Source organism: Cetorhinus maximus, chromosome 18 (genome assembly GCF_964194155.1).
Source record: "Cetorhinus maximus chromosome 18, sCetMax3.hap1.1, whole genome shotgun sequence".
Classification (NCBI taxonomy): domain Eukaryota; kingdom Metazoa; phylum Chordata; class Chondrichthyes; order Lamniformes; family Cetorhinidae; genus Cetorhinus; species Cetorhinus maximus.
This window is the reverse complement of record NC_135896.1, coordinates 69,773,339-69,795,830: the sequence shown is the minus strand read 5'-3', so window position 1 is coordinate 69,795,830 and position 22,492 is coordinate 69,773,339. Positions and strand designations below refer to the sequence as shown.

Below are 22,492 nucleotides of genomic sequence, written 5' to 3'. Positions count from 1 at the left end.
ACCGGAAAGGGGGTGGGGATGGAGGAGGGAGTTCAAGATCTAAAGTTGTTGAATTCAATATTCAGTCTGGAAGGCTGTAAAGTGCCTAGTCGGAAGATGAGGTGCTGTTCCTCCAGTTTGCGTTGGGCTTCACTGGAACAATGCAGCAAGCCAAGGACAGACATGTTGGCAAGAGAACAGGGTGGAGTGTTAAAATGGCAAGCGACAGGGAGGTTTGGGTCTTTCTTGCGGACAGACCGCAGGTGTTCTGCAAAGTTTACGTTTGGTCTCTCCAACGTAGAGGAGACCGCATTGGGAGCAACGAATGCAGTAGACTAAGTTGGGGGAAATGCAAGTGAAATGCTGCTTCACTTGAAAGGAGTGTTTGGGCCCTTGGACGGTGAGGAGAGAGGAAGTGAAGGGGCAAGTGTTGCATCTTCTGCGTGGGCATGGGGAGATGCCATAGGTGGGGGTTGAGGAGTAGGGGGTGATGGAGGAGTGGACCAGGGTGTCCCTATGGACTTAGGTAGGATGTGGTCCTGTGATCAGAATTTAGGGAGCTAGGTCAAAAATTATCAAGTAGGACCTCAAATATAGTAATCCCCAGATTACTCACAGTGCCACGTGCAAGTGAGTGCAGAAATCGGAGGATAAGGCAGATGAATGCGTGGCTGGAAAGATGGTGCATGAAGGAGGCTTTAGATACCTATGACCGGCTCCCCTCCTCCCGCCAAAGTTAACGAAGCTACAGAACACTTCCGGGTACTGGCTCCCCTCCCCCCGCCAAAGTTAACGAAGCTACAGAACACTTCCGTGTACTGGCTCCCCTCCCCCCGCCAGAGGTCACGAAGCTACAGAACACTTCCGGGTACTGGCTCCCCTCCCCCTCGCCAGAGGTCACGAAGCTACGGAACACTTCTGGGTTGAGAACGGCTGTGCGCCGGAAGCTTCGAATTTGAATCTGAGCGCCGTTACAGAGTCACAAAGAGCGAGGGAGAAGGGTTGGTGCAAGTGGCCGACACAGGGGATGAGGAAGCCGGTGCGACGGTGAGTGAGCCGCTGGAGCTCGGAGGGCGCTGTGAAAATTGTAGGCAGGGGAGGTGACGGGTTAGACTTGGTGCAGCACAGCTGAGCGAGCGAGAACAGGCGGGAGGCCTGGGGCTTAGAGCTCGGCTCCCTCAGTCCCTAACCCGTTTGGCTGAAGGATGAATGTTGCTATGGAGATCGTAATTCTGTCGAGACCCTCAATATCTAAAAGAGGCTGTTGAGAAGAAGTAAGTGTTAGCGAGTCACCAGTATCTGTCAAATCGGCTACAGGAGGATGTTTAAAGAAGCAGCTTTCAAACAGCGGAGGTGTTGCTAGTGAATAGCAGGTGGTAATTCAGTTTCTTGGTTCATCACATGAATAAACCATCTGAGTTTTCTTGTAATCTGAACCTGCCTTGTTGGATTTGTCTGTAAAGTTGCCAACTTTCTAATATCTACATTGTATCTTTCTGCGTTGCTTTATTGGCTGTTTTTTCCCCTCTCCCCCTTCTCAGGAACATTCTTCCAAAATACTTTCTCGCTATCTTGTCCTGCATTCAGAAGACTTCTCAAAACTATTTATGCTATTCTTCCCCTCCTAAACATTTCTCCCCTTTCCAATGTGCATCTTTTCATAAAGTCCTATATCCCATAGGAAATATGTGAGGAGCACTGTAAATGACCTGTGTTGCATGACTAAAATTTTTCAACTTCTTGGCAAAAAACCTCTTCATTTCACCTCTTCTACCCAACTGTTTGGATCTTATTCTGTTCTAAAATCTTGATGAACTTTTAATCATCTCTGATTTCAGCTGATCTAGACCATTTCACCAATGTTAACTTTTGCATTGTTATTGTTGGGCCCTTCTAATCATTGACAGGTATCTGAAAATTACATTCTCGAAAGCTGGTTCTTTTTTGTTTTGCTCTATATCTGGATATTTTTGATTATTTTTGTTGGAATGTTTTGGTCTTACTGTTGCTTTAACTTTACTGATCATTTCACCTGTGTGTAACATAACTGATATTTTATCGTTTTATTCTTTGTGGGATGTGGATGTCACTGGCAAGGCAAGCATTTGTTGCCCATCCCCAATTGCCCTTGAACTGAATGGCTTGCCACACTATTTCAGAGGGCTATTAAGAGTTAGCCACATTGCTGTGGGTCTGGAGTCACATGTAGGCCAGACCAGGTAAGGACGGCAGATTTCCTTCCTTAAAGGACATTAGTGAACCAGATGGGTTTTTACAACAATCGACAATGGTTCCATGGTCACCATTACTGAGATGAGCTTTTCAATTCCAGATTATTAATTGAATTTAAATTCCACCAGCTGCCATGGTGGGATTTGAACTTTTGTTCCCAGAGCATTAGCTTGGGTCTCTGGATTACTAGTCCAGTGACAGTACCACTATGCCACCGTCATCCTGCATCTCCCATCTGGCATGAAATGTTTCTCGTAATTAGACGGAGAAGAAAACAACTTTGCAAAACAAATAATGCTAGACATGCACAGACACTTTTCATCACCTGAAATCAGGTAAATATTCCATACCTGGATGCTTCTTTGCATCTTTCTTCTATCCATCCTGAAATACTCTAAAATAGAAAGTTTGTTAACTTTCTCTTATGGCTTCATCCAGCATGTAGTACTGTTATGATGGAAATCAAGTTTTAACCATGGAAGATCTATTGGTTTCTTTGCTCTCTGGATTTCATTTAAGACTAGAGTTCTGGTACTTTCCATTGTAATCAAGGTGTATGCTGAACATGCCCAACCTTATGGAGTCTTTTAAAGCTCTTTTGGTCTATCTTTTCCTGAAATTTGCAACTGTTCACAATATCCAAAAATAAGTGTTCTTTCAAACTGCTGCTTCATTGACCTTAATTGGTACTCGAAGGTTTGTGGATGCTGTTGTTGGCTATAGGAATATACATATCTTAACGTTTCTAGTCTAACCTATGATCATCAGTCCCACTGATGATCTTGCAGCCCACACTATGCACCTCTGGTGTTTTTCCCTTTTAACAACTTGCATCATCACATCTTAGGCATTTTCAAGCTTTTAATGTGGTCTGCCTCTGAGTACCTCTAAACAAATTATTGTGATATAGCCTGATATAGTTTCCTCTTAATTTTCCGTTCATGCTGCATCCTCTTCCCATCATTACCATTAACTTGGGTTCTCCAGGTCTTTTCTCCTTCTCTGGTTCTTTACATCAATAGTCTCCTTTGTTTTTTTCAGAAAAACTGGTTCCAGTATACATTTCTTCAAATTGCACACTACTTAAAACTATTAAGAGGAACCAACTAAAAAAAATTAATAGGATTAAAGTAAAAAAAAAAGTCACTGAGCTCAGATGGTTATACAGCTCATCATGTTGAAGAAGTTGAAGAGGAAATAATCAAAGCATTAACAGTAATTTCTAAAAACAGAAACTAAACATTATATTCTTTGGCACACTCTTACTCCAACATATTTCCTCCATTATCCAGTTTGGTGGGACTACCTGCACTTGGTTCCGCTCTTCCTATCAACTTGCAACCAGAGAATTTCTAGCATTCACTTCTCATCCCGGTTTCACACTGACCATCCCTGTGGCCCTCTCTTGTTCTTTGTCTACATGCTACGCTTTGGTGACATGATTCACAGATTATGGGGTTAGCTTACACATGCTGATTACACCAAGGGCTACCTTCTGACATCTTATTGGACCTGTCCTGTCAGAATGCTTGGCTAATATCCAGTCTTGGATGAGCCACAGTTTCTTCCAACTAATCATTAAGAAAACTGATGTGGTTTTTGACCCCTGCCACAAACTTCATATCCTCGCCTCCTTTGGCTACTGACTTGGGTTGGTTGCTTGCAACCTCAGGATCTGCATCACAAAGACAGTACATCCGAATCCTGCACCTCCACCTCAACCTCAGCTTATGCACTGCTGAGACTCTCATTCATATCTTTGTCACTTTCAGACTTCTTCAGTGTGCTGCTGACCAACTTTCCATTTTCAACTCTCCATAAAGCTTTTGATCAACCAAAATTCTGCTGTCATATCTTATCCATGCTTATCCATTGTTAACTGTATCAATTGAAATTAAGCACATAGAGGGCATTGCTTGGTTTGTTATTTGGGTGCATACACCTACTGATGCAGGAGTAGAGTGGAGTCAGGAGATATATGTGAATAAATCTAATGCCCCAAGTAAAGTCTGGCTCTGGTTTCTTTCTTCACCAACTGGCTATCAGGAGTATAAATTGTTTGCAAGAGAATGGTTGCCTAAAGGTGAAGGTTGGAAATTTTAAAATTCAATGCTAGTAGCCATTGTGAAAATGGGAGAAAGCAAGTGTAAATTGCCAGTATATGATTGCCCTCTGATGTTTTCAGAGTCTGAATCATATGTGGAAATGGACTACATCACTATCAAGAAAGAAACGTGGTACGGCCTTGGCGTTGTCGCTTTCTAACAAAAGTGAAATCAGAAGCAAGATATTTTGTGAGCTCGATACCTGTCAGTTGGACACTGATGAGGGTTTAGATCTTCTATCAGAGTTCATGGATGACATTTACAAGAAAGATGCATTATTGGATGCCCAGGAGGCATGATCAGATTTTGAAAGACAGGGTCATTCCTTGAGGAATATATCACGGACTTTAACAAACTATTGAAGAAATTAAGCTTAGATATACTCTGGTTCAGTGTTAGCATTTAAATTGCTGGATTATGCTAGGGTGTCACATCTATGGACAGTATCCTGGTTCTAACTTGAGTTATGGTTCTGAGAGAGACACCCTGTTGGATAAGTTGCGTTGCCTTAAAATATCTGGGGTGGTAGTCCTTTCTGGCAGCCTTGGTGAAGCAGATAGCACATTCCATGGTGTTGCAAAGAAAGGAGGACTCAATAATTGCTGCATTTCGAGATTGCCCATTTACTGGATGCAGGCGACTGTACAATGGAATAGTTACAGACGGGAAGAATGAGAGTGAAACCACCTTTAGTAGGTCTGTAAATCACAGGAGAAGATAGGATTGGAAAAGTAATAATGGATAAATGAACCCCAGGAATGCCTGGGAAATGGGTGCTTCCAGTGTGACACAAAATATCATTGTGATGAACTGCTCAAAGCTGAAAAACAGGGTTTTTGAAGTGACATGCCAGTTCTGAGGCTGAAGATGATGATAATGATCAATTCAAAAGAATTGTATTGGTTGATGAATGTGTTAGTAGCGGACTCATTCAATTGTCCTGTGTTAGGTTTGCACTTCGACAGTATGTGGAACTAATTGGTTCAAATGTTACCTAGATTCACTTAGTGAGGATCGATGCAAGGCTAAGGAGTATGAAACTTCCACTTGTTTTAGGTTTGGTGATGACAACACGTTAAGGTGTTGTTTAATTATATATTACGTTATATATATTATATTATGTATAATACATTGAATATAACAAAAAGAGAGGTGATTCCATGCAAAATAGCTGCAGCAAGCCACTTTAGAGACTACATCAGTACTGATCTTACCCTTCCCTTCCATGAAAAAGGCACAAATGAAACTGGACATGGAGCAAATGTTTTTGGAAAGTCAAGTGGACCTGCAGTTTACTTTTAGGGGTTGCCCTAAGTAACAGTACCTGATGTTTCTAATCCAATTGTTAGAAGTATTAATGGCATCAAGTGATAAGAATCAGGGGAAAAAAAACATTGCCTTAAAGTTATGCAATTTGCTGACCCTTGTTAAAGATTAAAAATCCTGCTGAAAGCTGCAGGTGTGGTTGAAGAGTATATGTGGCTAATAGAAGAGGGTATAAAAAAGTAGTAGTATTGGAGGACACCGCCATGTCCTATTGCAAACCTCCTACTGACATGTGACTTTAATGAGGCAATTGCCATGGATCTAAAGGTAAGGGTAGCATAGTGGTTATGTTACTGTACTAGTAATCCAGAGGCCTGGGTAAATGACCTGGAGAGACAAGTTCAAATCCCAGCATGGCAGCTAGAGAATTTAAATTCAGTTAATTAAAACATTTGGATCTAAAGATATAGGACAAAAACGGAAATGTTTTCGTTCTTCGTGTTGTAGACATGACAACCAGATTAGGTCTTGCTACAATTATACATGGCAAGTTCAAAATGAAAATTATAGACACAATCAGAGAGAAGTGTTTAGCGTCCAGACTTGGGGCTGATGGAGTGGAATTTGCTAATGATTAGTTTAGAGATGTGTGATAACATGAACATTATCATCATGAATATCACAGCTAAAAGTCCTTTGTACTAAGAAAATGTTGGGAGTTCAAGAAGAGGGGTGTTTCGTAATGTAATGAATGCTATGTGCAGAATATGGATTTTTTGCTCTTTTTGAAATGTTGTTTGCATATTTTAAAGTTTAAAGAGAGAAGGGAATCTGTTAGTTGTATCAATTGAGGTAAACTACATATAGGTGTGCGGTGTGTGTATTAGAGGTAGTTCCTTCTGCAGAAGATAGCTGCATCCTACTTCATAGCTGGATGGATAACAGCACGTAGTCCTCAACATTCACACAGCCCTCGCTTGCGGTTCTTGTGGCAACTGTGTCATTCACAGGCCAAACCAGGTGACGTAGCATGCAAGCATCTGCATTTTGCTGAGTCTTTGCACCAGCTGGAATATGTTAGTCTCATGTTAGGAAATAGAGATAGTTTAAGTTCTGTTGGTATTTGTAGGTGTTAGGAATGAGTTTTAGCTTTAAAGTTTAAGTTTGATTTGTATTTCTGTATCTGTGTGTTAAGAACAGTCAAATGGAGTTTTCGTTTCACTTTAAAAAGGTGCTTGCATTTCTAATGAGCGTTTATGACTTAAGCAATCGCAAGGGTAGAAGAATTGGACTGTTGCTTAGCAATAGGGGTCCAGAGAGGCAGGTCCCTTCCACAGACACACAGAAAAACTAAAGAAACAGCAGCTTCAAGTTTCAGTTTGAAGCCAGGACCCCAGAGAGACTGGACACTGGGAGAAGGAGCTGCAGATTTCCCAAAAGGTCCCAAGGCCAAAGGAGTGAGACAGAAACAGGGGAAAGCCCCAAGAAGACCACCTTGTCAAAGGAAGGACAGGAACCTGAAAAAGGCCCTGCTAATGAAGTTAAGAGTGAGGGGCAGAGAGAAAGGCTCCAAGCTTCAGATTTAAAGAGACAAAAGCTACAGAAAGCAGATTTCAAACAAGAACAGCTTTCAAGAGGCAAGAAAGTTAAAGAGACAACTGAAGGTCAGTAACCCTTTGCTATGGGCATGTGGAGCAGTGGTATTGTTGACAGCTGAGTTGATGAGAGAGTGTATGTGGTGACTTGGAAGAGGAACTTTGGAAGGAAAGTTCGAAACCATGGAGGTGAACCCTTGCGGAAGACGCCTGAGAGAAAGCATTGGTTTGGGGGAAGATTCCAAGGCGAGGTCTTGGAGAATGGATATTGGAAACACTTGTGTAATTGTGTACTTACTGTGAACATTAGAGTATAAGATACCTTTTGTAACTTGTGTTATCCTTACAAATCTGTATACATCTGTAAAGGTATAGTTGTGGGTGAAGGAGTATTGTAATATAGTTCATCTTTTTTTGTTTAAGAAACATTTTGTTCTTTTGTTATAAGTTCAATAGCTAACCCTGGTGACTTTCAATAGCCACTCTCCACGTATCTAAACAAACAAATAAAAATTAGGATCTGTCGAGCTGGGTTCCTCCCTGGGATCAGGCTTGTCCAGGGGTAATCTCAATTGGGATCATAACGATCCCCATCACCACCTTTAGAAGGGGAAATTACAAAAACACTTGGATGTCCACATGCTACCCTCCACATGTGATGGGGAACGCATATCCCCAATCACCCTTTTCCAAGTGCACAAAGAAAGCTGCCTTGGCAGATGTAGCAGAGGAAATGCTATTCCCTTACTGGAACTGAAAGTATTGCAGTACAGCTGTGTGGACAGCTGTAAAGTTGATTGTCGTGGATGTATAAGGTGCTGAAGACCATCCACCTTAACTGACCACATCTCTAGTCATCTTGACTTGTCAGGTCACTGGGAACAGATGTGGAAGACCAAGAAACGTGGGTTTGGCTGAGCACAATCCATCGCCTCTATAGTCAACTCGCGCATAGGTGTTTCTTGTGTGCATGCCTTACCAACACCTTCATGCTCATTCTGTAATATCCCCAAAAACAGAAAATGCGCAACAAAAACAGAAATACCTGGAAAAACTCAGCAGGTTTGGCAGCATCGGCGGAGAAGAACAAAGTTGACGTTTCGAGTCCTCATGACCCTGCAACAGAACTGTTCTGTTGAAGGGTCATGAGGACTCGAAACGTCAACTTTGTTCTTCTCCGCCGATGCTGCCAGACCTGCTGAGTTTTTCCAGGTATTTCTGTTTTTGTTTTGGATTTCCAGCATCCGCAGTTTTTTGTTTTTAACAGCAAATGCGCTCCTGTAGTATTCACCCACACACTGCATTATATTGCAGGTAAGACAAAAAGAAGAAACAGGAATCCTACTTAGCTCCTTGGAACATATGAGCTCTTCTTGATAAAGACGACAACTCCCGACAGCAGAACTGCTCTGATTGGCCAGGTGCTATCTTTTTACACTATTAACATTGTACGTTCTAGCACAGGAAGGCCAGCTAACAACAGCTATCAGGTTTCACATTCTTCAGTTTAGGCAAGACAAAGAGTGAGAGATGAGAGGCAGATAACAGTTTTGTTACCAAGTCTGACATTGCAATAAGGTTGGATACTTTGCCTAGGGGCATAAACGATTCCCTCTATGCTTTTGTGAACAACAAGTATGTGACAATCGGTGCATACAGTCCAACATTGACCAGTCCTGAGGATAGCAAGGACAAATTCTGAGGACCAAGACAGAGCAAATACTCCACAGGAGGACAAATCTGTTGTGGTGGGGGTCTTCAATGCAAGGGCCGGAGCTGACCTTGGGTTGGTGGTGTGGGGAAAGGCAACAGCAATGGCATACTTTTGCTGAGTCTTTGCACCTGATGAAATACGTTAATTACCAACAACTTTAGACAGAAAGCAAAAACATTTGGATGCACCCAAGACCACTGGCATCGGGTTGACTTTCTTGTCACCCGGCAGAGCAACATAAAAGCTGTTCTCATCGCCAGGGATATGAGAGGAATGGCGTTCACTATAGACCACAAGATGCTATGCTCCAAGGTGAAATTTACTACTCACTGAAAAGAAGACCAACAGGACTGCCGAGAGAACTAGATGTGCTGGCGTCTACAGGCGGCTGCGAAGAACTCAGCCTCAGACTTGAGCAACAACTGTCCTCAGAAGAAAACCAAAGTGTTGAAGTTGAAATGGCATGGTTAACCTTCAATTCAACAGGTCTGGAAGCTGCCAATGATGTCCTGGGAACACAGAAAAGAAATGACAACTGGTTCAATGAAAACGGTCAAATTAAGGAACTGGCATAGCACAGAAAATGCAGCACAGCTGGGAAACAAAGATACATACGCTGAGAAATCAAAGATTAATCAAGGGCAGTTAAGGGGAGGTCATGTCTGACCAATTTGATAGAATTTTTCGAAGAGGTGACTAGGTGTATAGATGGAGGCAATGCATTTGACATAGTCTACTTGAACTTCAAGGCTTTTGATAAAGTCCCGCATGGGAGACTGATAACAACACAGGTAAGAGCCAATGGGACCCAAGGTAATTTGGCACATTCGATCCAGAATTGGTTGAGTGGCAGGAAGCAGAGGGTGATGGTCGAGGGGTGTTTTTGTGACTGGATGCCTGTGTCCAGTGGGGTTCCACAGGGATTGGTGTTGGGTCCTTTGCTGTTTGTGGTATATATAAACGATTTAGACTTGAATGTAGGAGGGTTGGACAGTAAGTTCGCGGATGACATGAAAATTGGTGGGGTGGTAAATAGTGAGGAGGGTAGCCTTAGATTACAGGAGGATATAGACAGGCTGGTCAGATGGGCTGATTAGTGGCAAATAGAATTTAATCCAGATAAGTGTGAGGTGATGCACTTGGGCAGGACAAACAAGGCACGGATATACATGATGAATGGTAGGACCCTGGGAAGTACCAAGGATCAGAGGGACTGTGGTGTGCATGTCTACTGGTCCCTTAAGGTAGTGGGACAGGTAGATAAGGTGGTTAAGAAGGCATATGGGATACTTGTGCAGAGGAGATTTACCAGGATGTTGCCTGGGCTGGAGAGTTTTAGTTATGAGTTATTGGATAGACTGGGGTTATTTTCCCTGCAGCAGAAGAGATTGAGGTGTATAAGATTATGGTAGACAGGAAGGAACTTTTCCCCTTGGTGGAGGAGGGATCAATAACCAGGGCGCATAGATTTAAGGTAAGGGGCAGGAGGTTTAGAGGGGATATGAGGAAGAATTTTTTCACCCAGAGGGTGGTGGGAATCTGGAACTCATTGCCTGAAAGGGTGGTAGAGGCAGAAACCCTCATAACATTTAAGAAGTACTTGGATGTGCACTTGCGATGCCATGGCATACAAGGCTATGGGCCTAGCTAGTGCTGGAAAATGGGATTAGAATAGTTAGGTGCTTGTTTGACTGGTGCAGACTCGATGGGCCGAAGGGCCTTTTTCTGTGCTGTAGACCTCTGACTGTATGACTTCCGGGAGATGAAAAGGAACCTGCTACAGAAGCTTTGTAGGATGCAAGAAACATGGTGGGCCAAACAAACCAGAGAGCTTCAAGTCTATGCTAATCACAACATGAGGAATTTTTATAAGGCCCTGAAAACTGTATGCAACTCCCTCTCGTGGCTACGCACCTGTTCTCAGCACTGACAGGAAGTCTCTTCTGATGGACAGAACATCAGAAAGGCTGAATACTTTTTAGGGGTATGCTTAACTGCCCATCCACTGTCAATGGGATAGCTACAGACCAGCTTGCAGACTGACTGACAGTAAGCCCTCTTTGTTGTGGATGCTGACAAAGCCATCAGATCCCTACCCTCGAGGAAAGCTCCAGGAGAAATTTACAGCTAGATAGGACCCCAGCTAGCAATGAAACCCATGCAATTATATTACAGAATGTGGGATCAATAAACCTTTTCCCAGGAGCTCAAGAATGCCACGATTGTTCACTTGTACAAAGGAAAAGGACAAAAACCTGTGTGACAACCACAGAGTAATCTCTCTGCTTGTAATAGCTGGTAAGATTCCAGCAAAAGTTCTGCTCAGCAGAATGGTAAGCCACATAACGGAACTGCCAGAAAATTTAAGTGGGTCCAGGAAAAGCAGAGGCAATTGTGACACGATCTTCGCTCTTCGGGCAAATACAAGAGAAAAGCCTTGAGCACCTGATTTGCGTCTGTGTCTTTGACTTGACAAAGGCCTTTGACAGAGAGACCTTGCGAAGCCAAACTTGGACCCCCTAATAGAGCTGTAAATCTGATACAGCAGTTTCATGATAGAATAGCGGCCAGAGTCATTGACTGTGATAAATATATGGACCCCTTTTGATGTGACAAGTGGTGTGAAGCAGGGGCGTGTCATGGCTCTTGTGCTCTTCAGTATATTCTTTGCTGCCATGCTTTCTGGGGAATTTGGAAATGTTGATGGAATATATATCCAATTCGGAACAGATGGCAATTTCTTTAACCTGAGATGACTGAAATCCTCAACTGTGGCATCAGAGATGATATTGGAATTGCTGTTTGCCAATGACTGCTGTCATGTCACATTGTGAACATGGCCTTCAAAGGATCATGGACTGTTTTTCAAAAGCGGTTGAGGACTATGAACCAATCATCAGCTTAAGGAAGACATATTCCCCCAAACACAACCAAATTCTGACTATACCCCACCCACTATAACTATCAATAGCACACCATGAAGGCTGTAGATTACTTCACCTATAACTATCAATGACACAACCCTGAAAGGTGAAGTAATTTACAGCCTTATGGGGGACGCAATCTCCAGAAATGACTGCATTGACAGTGATGTGGTGAATAGAATTGCCGGAGCAAGTTCAGCATTTGCCCATTTATGCAAGAGACTGTGGAGGTAATGAGGTATCAAACTTGCAATAAAACTTGAGGGACATGGTCTACCTACTCTATATATTTTAAGCAGTTGGACAGGTCCCATGTGAGATGCGTTCGGAACATCATGGTCATCAAATGGAAGGACAAAATGCCCAACACTGAGGTACTTTCAAAGAGTAGAAATGTCTGGAATTAAAACACTCATCTTCAGAGCCCCGTTCAGATGGGGTGGACATGTAGTATGTTTGATGATTAAATCACTAAGGCGATCATGTAATCACAACTTAAACTTGGTAGGTAAGGCCAAATTAAGATTCAAGAATTCCTTTAGGGCAAAACTCAGGAAATGTTGCATGTCCACTACAGACTGGGAGAAAAATGCACAAGAAAGAACTACCTGTGGAGCAATCTCAAGTAGTGGTGTTGTTTACTTCGAACAAAAAAAATACAGGCACGTCAGGACAAAAGGGAAGCGAGAAAGGCAGTTCAACCTTGTCTGCACTGTGGAAAGTCATGCAGGTCTACAATCGGGCTACACAGCCACATTAGAACACAAAACTCTCTGCAAGTATGAAATGGCCACCTTCATTAACAAAGGAAGACCAATGACATACAGGTGGAGGGCTTTGAATGGATGGTTAATTGGACACATATGAAGAGACACTTACGACAGAGAAGTAGAGTGGAGTCAGGAGATATCTACCTGTAATGTTTCACTCCTCTGTGAATAAATCTATTCCCCCAGGTAAAGACTGGCTCAGGTTTCTTCTTTCACCAGCTGGTTGTCCGGATTATAACATTGGAATATGACATCCATCACCTCTGGCCTTGCTGACCTACATTAGCTCTGATGATTACTCCTATATCTAACATCTCTCATGTCTTGAGAGTGTGTGTGTATGTGTATATAATATAAAAAATATTTTATTATTTGATATGTAACCCCTGTTTAACCTCTAGCTTCAACCTTGGTGGTTCCTGGAACTTTAACTTGGTTTCTTAATACATTGTAGCTGTGTTTGTAATATTACAGTAATCTTTTGAATTTTAATGCCCTAGCATCAGTACTTACAACAAAGTCCCATGAAATAAATGTTTGTTTTATCTTGTTGGTTAAGCTTCAGAATAAATTACAGTCTTAATATTTCCTTGCAATGACTCAAACCCAGATGACAGGAAATTCTGGTTATGCTCAAGTCGTAAACCATTCCCGCCTGCAGAAAGCAGATCCTAAAGAACGATACCTGTGGTAAGCTGAGATGCCACACTAGTAACTTTGGATTAGCCGAACTTCTCTCGGCTTGTCATGTGAATGCACTGCTCAATTAGAGGGGAGTTAGATCACACGAGTGCAAAACCATGGAGCTCTCGGCAAACCATCATTTGATAGAGGTCTCCTTCTGAAAGGGCATGCAAAACCTGAGTGCATGAAAAAACCTGTGTGAAAGTTAAGTGTTGTCGATTGGAGAGAAGGTGAAGTTGATACAGCAAGTGGAAAACCATGGCGCAAAGTGGACATCGCATAGGAATGGGAGATTCTGCCACCAAGTTTGTCCACCGTTATTATACGCAAGACGAACATCTTAGAACAGTTTGACGAACGGGCGTTCTGTGCAGCAAAAGGAAGAGGAATAGAGTGGCTGCATATCCTGACGTTGAAGAAGCTCGGTAAACGTGGTTCAAGGCAGCCCAAGCAGAGAACGTTTCCATTTCCGGTCCAATCCTGCAGGAAAGGGGAGCCTTTTCACACACTTACTGCTTTACTGGGTTTTTGTTTGGCATTTGAATCTGTTGTTTTTGACATTGACCGTGTTCGTAGGTATATCGCGTTACATAGAGACTCATTCATGTGGGAATGGGGTCTCCTTGGCTATTATGAAGTTCCACTTAATGGAAATTTGGAGGTTGGTCCCCTAGGATAGGACTCATCAAGATTTTACTGTAATTTGCAATTTTCTGCTTGCTGTTATGTACCAATTGATTTTCTGTGGTGTTGCGCATAGAGTCAAAACCAAGCGTAGTGTTCTGGTTAGCTTTGTTTGAGTGCAGAAATAATTGGACCAGAGGGAACATGTAATTCATTTTCCACTTTAAAGGCATATATATTTCATTTTCTTCTCATGTAATACTTCGTGATTTTATTCGAATTAAATAGAAAAACAAATAGCAATTTGGGTAGCAGAAAAAGAGTTGGTTTTTCAGTACAATATAGGCTGGATGTGAGTAGGCACTACAGTGGTAGGAGGGCACCTTTCAAGTTCACATAAAATTGACACACTGATGGAAATTGACACCAGTGGGATCTCTTGATCTGGATGTCTCACGATCAATCTAGAGCTCGCTGTCTCGGCAGCCATATCTCCCTGGGGCCGCTCGCTGTCTCGGCAGCCATATCTCCCTGGGGCCGCTCGCTGTCTCGGCAGCCATATCTCCCTGGGGCCGCTCGCTGTCTCGGCAGCCATATCTCCCTGGGGCCGCTCGCTGTCTCGGCAGCCATATCTCCCTGGGGCCGCTCGCTGTCTCGGCAGCCATATCTCCCTGGGGCCGCTCGCTGTCTCGGCAGCCATATCTCCCTGGGGCCGCTCGCTGTCTCGGCAGCCATATCTCCCTGGGGCCGCTCGCTGTCTCGGCAGCCATATCTCCCTGGGGCCGCTCGCTGTCTTGGCAGCCATATCTCCCTGGGGCCGCTCGCTGTCTTGGCAGCCATATCTCCCTGGGGCCGCTCGCTGTCTTGGCAGCCATATCTCCCTGGGGCCGCTCGCTCTCTCGGCAGCCATATCTCCCTGGGGCCGCTCGCTGTCTTGGCAGCCATATCTCCCTGGGGCCGCTCGCTGTCTCGGCAGCCATATCTCCCTGGGGCCGCTCGCTGTCTCAGCAGCCATATCTCCCTGGGGCCGCTCGCTGTCTCGGCAGCCATATCTCCCTGGGGCCGCTCGCTCTCTCGGCAGCCATCTCTCTCGGGCTGGTTGCGCCCTCCCTCTGGGGCTGCACCCTTCCCCGCCCCCTCCTCCGCACCCCCTCCTCCCATTCTGTCGATCTAGGAACATAGGAACAGGAGAAGATCATTGAGCCTGTTGACCCTGCTCCTTCATTCAATTCGATCATGGCTGATCAAACACTTCAATGCCTTTTACCCACACTAACCCTATAACCCTTTATGTTATTGTTAATCAGAAATCTATCAATCTCTCTACCTTAAACATATTCAATGACTGAGCTTCCATGGCCCTCTGGGATAGAGAATTCCAAAGATTCGCATCCCTCTGAGTAAAGAAATTTCTCCTCATCTCCGTCTTAAGTGGCTACCCCCTTATTATGAAATTGTGTCCCCTGGTTCTAGACTCCCCAGCCAGGCGAAACACCTTACTTGCATTGACCCTGTCTATTCCTTTAAGTATTTTGTAGGTTTCAACGAGATCACCCCTCATTCTTGAAACTCTAGAAATACAGGCCCAGTTTCCCTAATCTCCCTTCATAAGACAGTTCTGCCATCCCCGGAACAAGTCTGGTGAACCGTCGTTGTACTCCGTCTACGGCAATAATATCCTTTCTGACGTAAGGGGACCAAAACTGAGCACGCTACTCTAGGTGCGGCCTAACCAAGCTTCCATACAATTGAAGCAAGACTTCACTATCCCTGTACTCAAATCCTCTTGCAATAAAGGCTAGCATTCCAGTAGCCTTCCTAATTGTCTGCTGCACCTGCATGTTAGCTTCCAGTGACTTATGGACAAGGACACCCAGGTCCCTTTGTACATCTACACTTTCTAATGTCTTACCATTTAGGAAATACTCTGCACATCTGTTCCTTCTATCAAAGTGGATAACCTCACATTTTTCCACATCGTATTCCATCTGCTATGTTCTTGCCCACTCACTAAGTCTGTCCAAATCCTCCTGTAGCCACTTTACATCTTCTTCACAACACATCCCCCAGCTAGCTTTGTATCATCTGTGAACTTGGAAATATTACATTTGGTCCCCACATCCAAATCATTGATATATATTGTGAACAGCTGGGGCCCAAGTACTGATCCTTGCAGTAGCCCGCTAGTTGCAGCCTGCCAACGTGAAAATGGTCCACTTATTCCTACTCTCTGTTTTCTGCCTGTTAACCAATCCTTAATCCATGCCAGTACATTGCCTCCTATCCCAAGTGCTTTTATTTTGCTGATCAACCTCCTCTGGGGGCCTTTATCAAAAGCCTTCTGAAAATCCAAGTATACTAGGTCCATCGACTCTCCTTTATCAATTTTGTTCATAACATCCTCAAAAAACTCCCAATTCGTCAAACATATGATTTCCCATTTGCAAATCCATGCTGATTATGCCCAGTCAGATCATGATTATCCAAGTATCCATTTATTACATCCTTTATAATAGATTCTAGCATTTTCCCTGCTACTGATGTAAGGCTAACAGGTCTGTATTGCTCTATTTCCCCTCTCCCTCCCTTCGTAAATAGTGGGCTGACATTTGCTACCTTCCAATTTCCAGGAACCATTTCAGAATCTATAGAATTTTGGAAAATTCTCACTGATGCATCCGCTATCTCTATAGCAATCTCTTTCAACACTTTATGATGCAGAATATCAGGTCCTGGGGACTTATCAACTTTCAGTCCCATTAATTTCTCCAATACAACCTTCTTTCTTATGCTAATTTCCTTCAACTCCTCATTCTCCCTAGTCCCTTGGATCTCGAAATCTGGGAGATTTCCTGTATCTTCCTCAGTGAAAACAGACACAAAGTAATCATTTCGCTCCTTTGCCATTTCTCTATTCCCCATTATGAATTCTCCTGACTCTGCCTGCAATGGACCCACGTTTGTCTTAGCCAAACGCTTCCTTTTTACATACCTATAGAAGGCTTTTTACAGAATAACAGAATTGTTACGGTGTAAAAGGAGGCCATCATGTCTGCACCGGCTGTCTGATCATTTTAACTTAGTGGCAACTTCCTGCCTTTTCCTCGTAACCCTGCACATTGTTTTTATTTAAATAATCATCCAATGCCCTCTTGAATGCCTCAATTGAACCTGCCTTCACCACACTTCCAGGCAGTGCATTCCAAATCCTAGCTACTCGCTGTGTGAGTACAGTCCGTTTTTATGTTTTTTGCTAGATTGCATTCATATTTTATTCTCCCTTTACCAGTTTCTTGGTCTTCCTTTACTGTATTCTTAAAAAACCTCCCAGTTCTCAGGTTTACCACTATTTCTGGCAACTTTATAAGCCTTTTCTTTTAATCTTATACAAATCCTTAACTTCCTTTGTCAGCTACGGTTAACTGACTTTTTTGGAGTTTTTGCACCTTTAAGGAATTTGTTGGTGCTGTAATAGTTCTTTGAAGGCTATCCATTGCCTATGTACAGTCATATCTTTTAATGTATTTTCCCAATCCACTTCAGCCAATTTGTTCCTCCTATCTTCATAATTTCCTTTATTCAATTTCAATACCCTTGTTTCAGAGTGAACTACGTTACTTTTAAACATATTGTAAAGTTCTATCATATTCTGGTCACTCATCCCTAAAGGTTCTTTTACAACAAAATTATTAATTAGCCCTTTTTCATTACATAATACTAGATCTAAAATAGCCTGTCCTCTAGTCGGCTCTAGAAAACCATCCCTAACACATTCCAGAAGCTAGTCTTCGACAGCATTAATGCTCAGTTGGGTTATCCAGTCTATATGCAGATTGAAGTCACCCAACACAACTGGTCATGAGGACTCAAAACGCCAACTCTTTTTTTCTCCGCCGATGCTGCCAGACCTGCTGAGTTTTTCCAGGTAATTCTGTTTTTGTTTTGGATTTCCAGCATCCGCAGTGGTTTTTTGTTTCCACCTCCTTTCCCTTCTTGTCTGTCCTTAAACGTCGAATATCCTTGAACATTCAGTTCCCAGCATTGGTCACCCATGCAACCATGTGTCCGTAATGGCAATTATATCACACCCATTTAGCTCTATTTGTGCCTTTTAGATCATCTACCTTATTCCGAACGCTGCGTGCATTCAGGTAGAGTGCCCTTAACTTCGTCTTTTTGACATAATTCTGCATTCTAAGCATTCTCAATGCTCTGCTTTGTTTCTCCTGCCTTCGAGTCTCACTACTACTTCCTGTTACCAACTTTACTCCCTTCCAATTTGGGCCACCTCTCAGGTTCCCCCCTCCTCCCCCGACAAGCTAGTTTAAACCCACCCCAACAACACCAGCAAACCTCTCTGCGAGTATATTGGCCCCAGTCCTGTTAAGGTGTAACCCGCCCAGCTTATCCCACCTGCCCCAGAACCGGTCCCAATGCCTTAAATCTGATGTCCTCCCTCCTACACCAGTTCTCCAGCCATGTATTTAATTGATCAATCCTCCTATTCCTATACTCACTAGCACGTGGCACTGGGAGTAACCCTGAGATTGCTGCTCTTGAAGTTCTGCTTTTTAATTTCCTACCCTGCTTTCAGGACCTCATCCCTCTTCCTACCTATCGTTGGTACCAATGTGGACTATGACCTCTGGCTGATTTCTACCCCCCCCCCCCCACCCCCCCCCCCAACCCTCCCCCGTGTCCTGCAGCCGCTCTATGACATCCTTCACCCTCCCACCGGGGAGGCAACACACCATCCTGGAGTCACGTTTAGTGCCGCAGAAATGCCTGTCTGATCCCCTGACTATGAAATCCCCTATCAATATTGCCCTCCCATTTTCCTTCCTGCCCCTGTGTAGCTGAGCTGCCTGTGGTGCCACAGGCTTGGCTCTGGCTGCACTCCCCTGAGGATCCACTGCCCTCATCAGCATCCAAAATGGTAAACTGATTAGCAAGCAGGATAGACTCGGGACTCCACTACCTGCCTCGTTCTTTCAGATTGCCTGGCGGTCACCCATTCCTTCTCTGGTTGTATGCTTCTGACCTGAGGTGTGACCACCTCCCTAAATGTACTATCCACGGATACACAACAGTGACTTCAGTTCTGCAACCTGGAGCTCAAGCTTGTGCAGCTGGTAACACATCCTACAGATTTGTTTGTCAGGGGCACTTGGCTTCACACATTGCAGGATGTACACTCCACTTGGCCGAGCTGACCTGCCATCCCGTAACTCAAATTATATAATACACTTAAGAGTGAGTAGAATGAATTATTGGTAATTGAACTTCACTACACTTCGTCTAACTTTATCCTACTTTGGTATGCTTTCTTATTTTATTTGACTTTGACTTGATTTAACTTCACTTCCCTGTTGCCAGTGTTCCTTGCTGAAATCCAAGTAGCGACTTCTTTACAAGTGATACATTTTTCTGGCTCTCTCGTGCTCTGGCGCACGTGCGCGCTCTCTCACGCTCCCCCCTCCGGCGCGGGCTCTCTTGCGCTCCACACCCCCCCCCCCCCCGGCGCGGGCTCTCTCGCGCTCTCCCTCCCTCGGTCCCGGGTGTGTAGGGGTCGGGTGGTTAGGTCGGGTGACGAGAGAGTCAGGGGGTCGGTGGGGGAAGTGTCGGGGGTGGGGTCAGTTATATAGATGCCTGAGAGTTAAACATGGCATTTTTCTGTCTAATAATTAGGTAACCAAGGTAAGTAAGTTGGAACTCTCCGAAGCCTTCAACTGTAACTCCGAGTTCCCCAGGGAGCTGGGGAATTGCCCATCGGAAGCTGAAACTTCCCGGGCAATTCCCACAGAGTCCTTGCATTGGGACATCCAAGAAGTGCATCCTCTGGGGTACCAACTGGAGACTGGAAAATCTGGGCCAAAGAGTCTGCAAAGCACTATAGATAGGTAAAAAGTGAGTGGGCAGAAATTTGGCAGATATTGTATAATGTGGGAAGGTGAGAGATTTTCCACTTTGGTGGGAAGAATAGAAAAGCGGGATATCACAGAATCTTTACAGTGCAAGAAGAGGCCATTCGGCCCATTAAGTCTGCACTGGCTCTCTGAAAGAGCATCCCCTTCCTTATACCTGTAACCTTGCACATTATTTCTTTTCAGGTAGCAATCCAATTCCCTTTTGAATACCTCGATTGAACCTGCCTACTGAAGCTTGTTCCAAACTTTCACCCCCTGGGTGAAAAAAATTTTCCTCGCATCACATTTACTCCTTTTGCCGATTATTTTGAATCTGTGCCCTCTAGTTCTTGATGCTTTCTTGAGTGGGAACGGTTTCTCACTATTTACCATGCCCATAAACCTCATGATCTTGAATACCTCTATCAAGTTTCCTCTCAGCCACCTTTTCTCCAAGGAAAAGTGCTCCAGCCTCTCCAACCTACCCTCATAGCTACAGCCCTTTATCCCTGGAGAGAGACTGCAGAATTAAGAATGATCTGGGTGACCTTGTACAACACAGAACATTAGCATGCTGGTACAGCAAGTAATTAGGAAGGCGAATGGAACGTTAGCCTTTATCGCTAGGAAGGTGGAGTAAATAAGTAGGGAAGTCTTGCTACAATGGTACAATTCATTGGTGAGACCACACCTAGATTTCTGCCTACATAAGGCACTCCTACATATGCTTGCATTGGAAGCTGTTCAGAGAAGGTTCACTAGGTTGATTCTTGGGATGAAGACGTTGTCTTATGAAGAAAGCTTAAGCAGGTTGGGCCTATACTCATTGGAATTTTGAAGAATGAGAGGTGATCTTATTGAAACATAAAAGATTCTGAGGGGGCCTGACAGGGTAAATGCTCTTAGAATATTTCCCCTTGTGAGGTAGTTTGTAATTAGGGGGCACAGTTTCAAATTAAGGCATCACCCATTTAAGAGCCACCGCCTTGAACCACTGCAGTTCAAGTGGTGTAGGTACACCCACAGTGGTATTAGAGAGCGAGTTCCAGGATTTTGTTAGTTCCAAGTCAGGATCTTGTGTGATTTGAAGGGGTCTTGCAAGTGGTGGTATTAGATTTCTTTAGCACTTTCAGACTAGGCCTTGGTCTATGGACTAAGAATGTTTGGAATAAACAAAAACATCTTGGCAGAATATTATCAAAACACTGACAGATATGTCTAACTGATCATTTATTCCAGATGATTTTAAGAATGGTGGGGAATAGTTGGCCAGCAAAGGTGGTGCAATAATCTGCACTTCAAGATAAGGGAATGTCAAATTGGTTTAGTGAAATGAAAAGGATTTATAAAATATCATGCCAGTGGTTAACCTGAGTAGACAATTGATTAGATGGTTCTCTTCCCTCAGGTATGTTCCCCTCCCTTTCAAAACTGCCATCATTCTTTCTTCAAATCTATATGTCACAGTTGTAAAGCTATGTGTAGATGAAGCGATTTAATTTCTGATCTGAGGAGGGACCATATACCAGAATATAAGGGCTAAAGAACAAAATAAATGAGTTGATGGCCAGTAGTACTGAGAGCACTGGGGCATTGGATAAGTTGTCTATGACCACAGAACAGCCCAAGAAAGGAAGACTCACCCCATTGGAAACCACTGACAGTTGAGGGTGTAGGTAAATGAGATAAATGATTTATTTTCCCTTGAAACACTTGGTTTCCAATCTGGTGTCAAGGACAAACCAGCCCGCTTGTTTGGCACCCCATCCACAAGCATTCACACCCTCCAATACCAATGCACAGAGGCAGCAGTGTGTACCATTTACAAGATGCACTGCAGGAACTCGCCAAGCCTCCATAAACAGCACCTTCCAAGCCCATGATCACTACCATCTAGAAGGACAAGGGCAGCAAGCAGGAACACCACCACCTGGAAGTTTCCCTCCAAGCCACACACCATCCTGACTTGGAAATATATCGCCGTTCCTTTACTGTCGCTGGGTCAAAATCCTGGAACTCCCTCCCTAACAGTACTATTGGTATACCTGCGCCACATGGGTTGCAGCAGTTCAAGAAGGTAGCTCACCACTGCCTTCTCAAGGGCAATTAGGGATGGACAATAAATGCCATAGCTAGCGATGCCCACATCCCATGAAGGAAAAAAAACTCTTTAAGAGTGATCACTTGATCTGTTGATGGCTCAATTCAAGAAGAGAACCAAGCAAGTACATCTTCTAAAGGATGTAAATAATAGTTAAATATAAAAGGTTTGTAATTTTGTTCCAAAATTTAAATATGTCAAATTAGAGTGGTCCAATTGGAAAATAAATCTATTCACATGGTGAACCCGAATTTTGCTAAGTATCTTTGAACCACAATTAGAGGAAATGGGCATTTAGGAGACTATTTTGTGATGCTCCCCCTCCCCCATCCAACCCCCGGCATCTCTCAATATATAAGGGAAGTGTCAGCAATCAATCTAGAATGATCAATGTGAGGTTATTTTTAATTAAAATAACAATTATGGGGCGAGGGTTTACCTTTTATAGCTTTAAACTGGGAAGCTGTCAGGCCGAGTGCCTTACCAGTCCAGAAGGGAGGCAGTGAACCAGACCATTTGCACCATGGTCAGAGGTTCACTCGCTGCAGCCTGATCCTCCCCCAGTGGGTAACTACAAATGGCCTTTGGAGAA

The 22,492-nt window shown here is 43.8% G+C and overlaps 1 protein-coding gene across 5 annotated transcripts in view; it reads left to right on the top strand.

The window, feature by feature from the left end:
• The first annotated feature begins 851 nt into the window (after positions 1–851).
• The window catches only part of g2e3 (G2/M-phase specific E3 ubiquitin protein ligase), a 182,142-nt gene continuing 160,501 nt past the window's right edge, over positions 852–22,492 (top strand). Inside the window, exon 1 of one of the 5 annotated variants that reach the window (XM_078562866.1) lies at positions 852–1,026. In XM_078562866.1, coding sequence (XP_078418992.1) covers positions 1,007–1,026 — 20 coding nt within the window. In that variant the 5' untranslated portion in view covers positions 852–1,006. The other 4 variants (XM_078562865.1, XM_078562869.1, XM_078562870.1 and 1 more) reach the window with 4 other exon arrangements.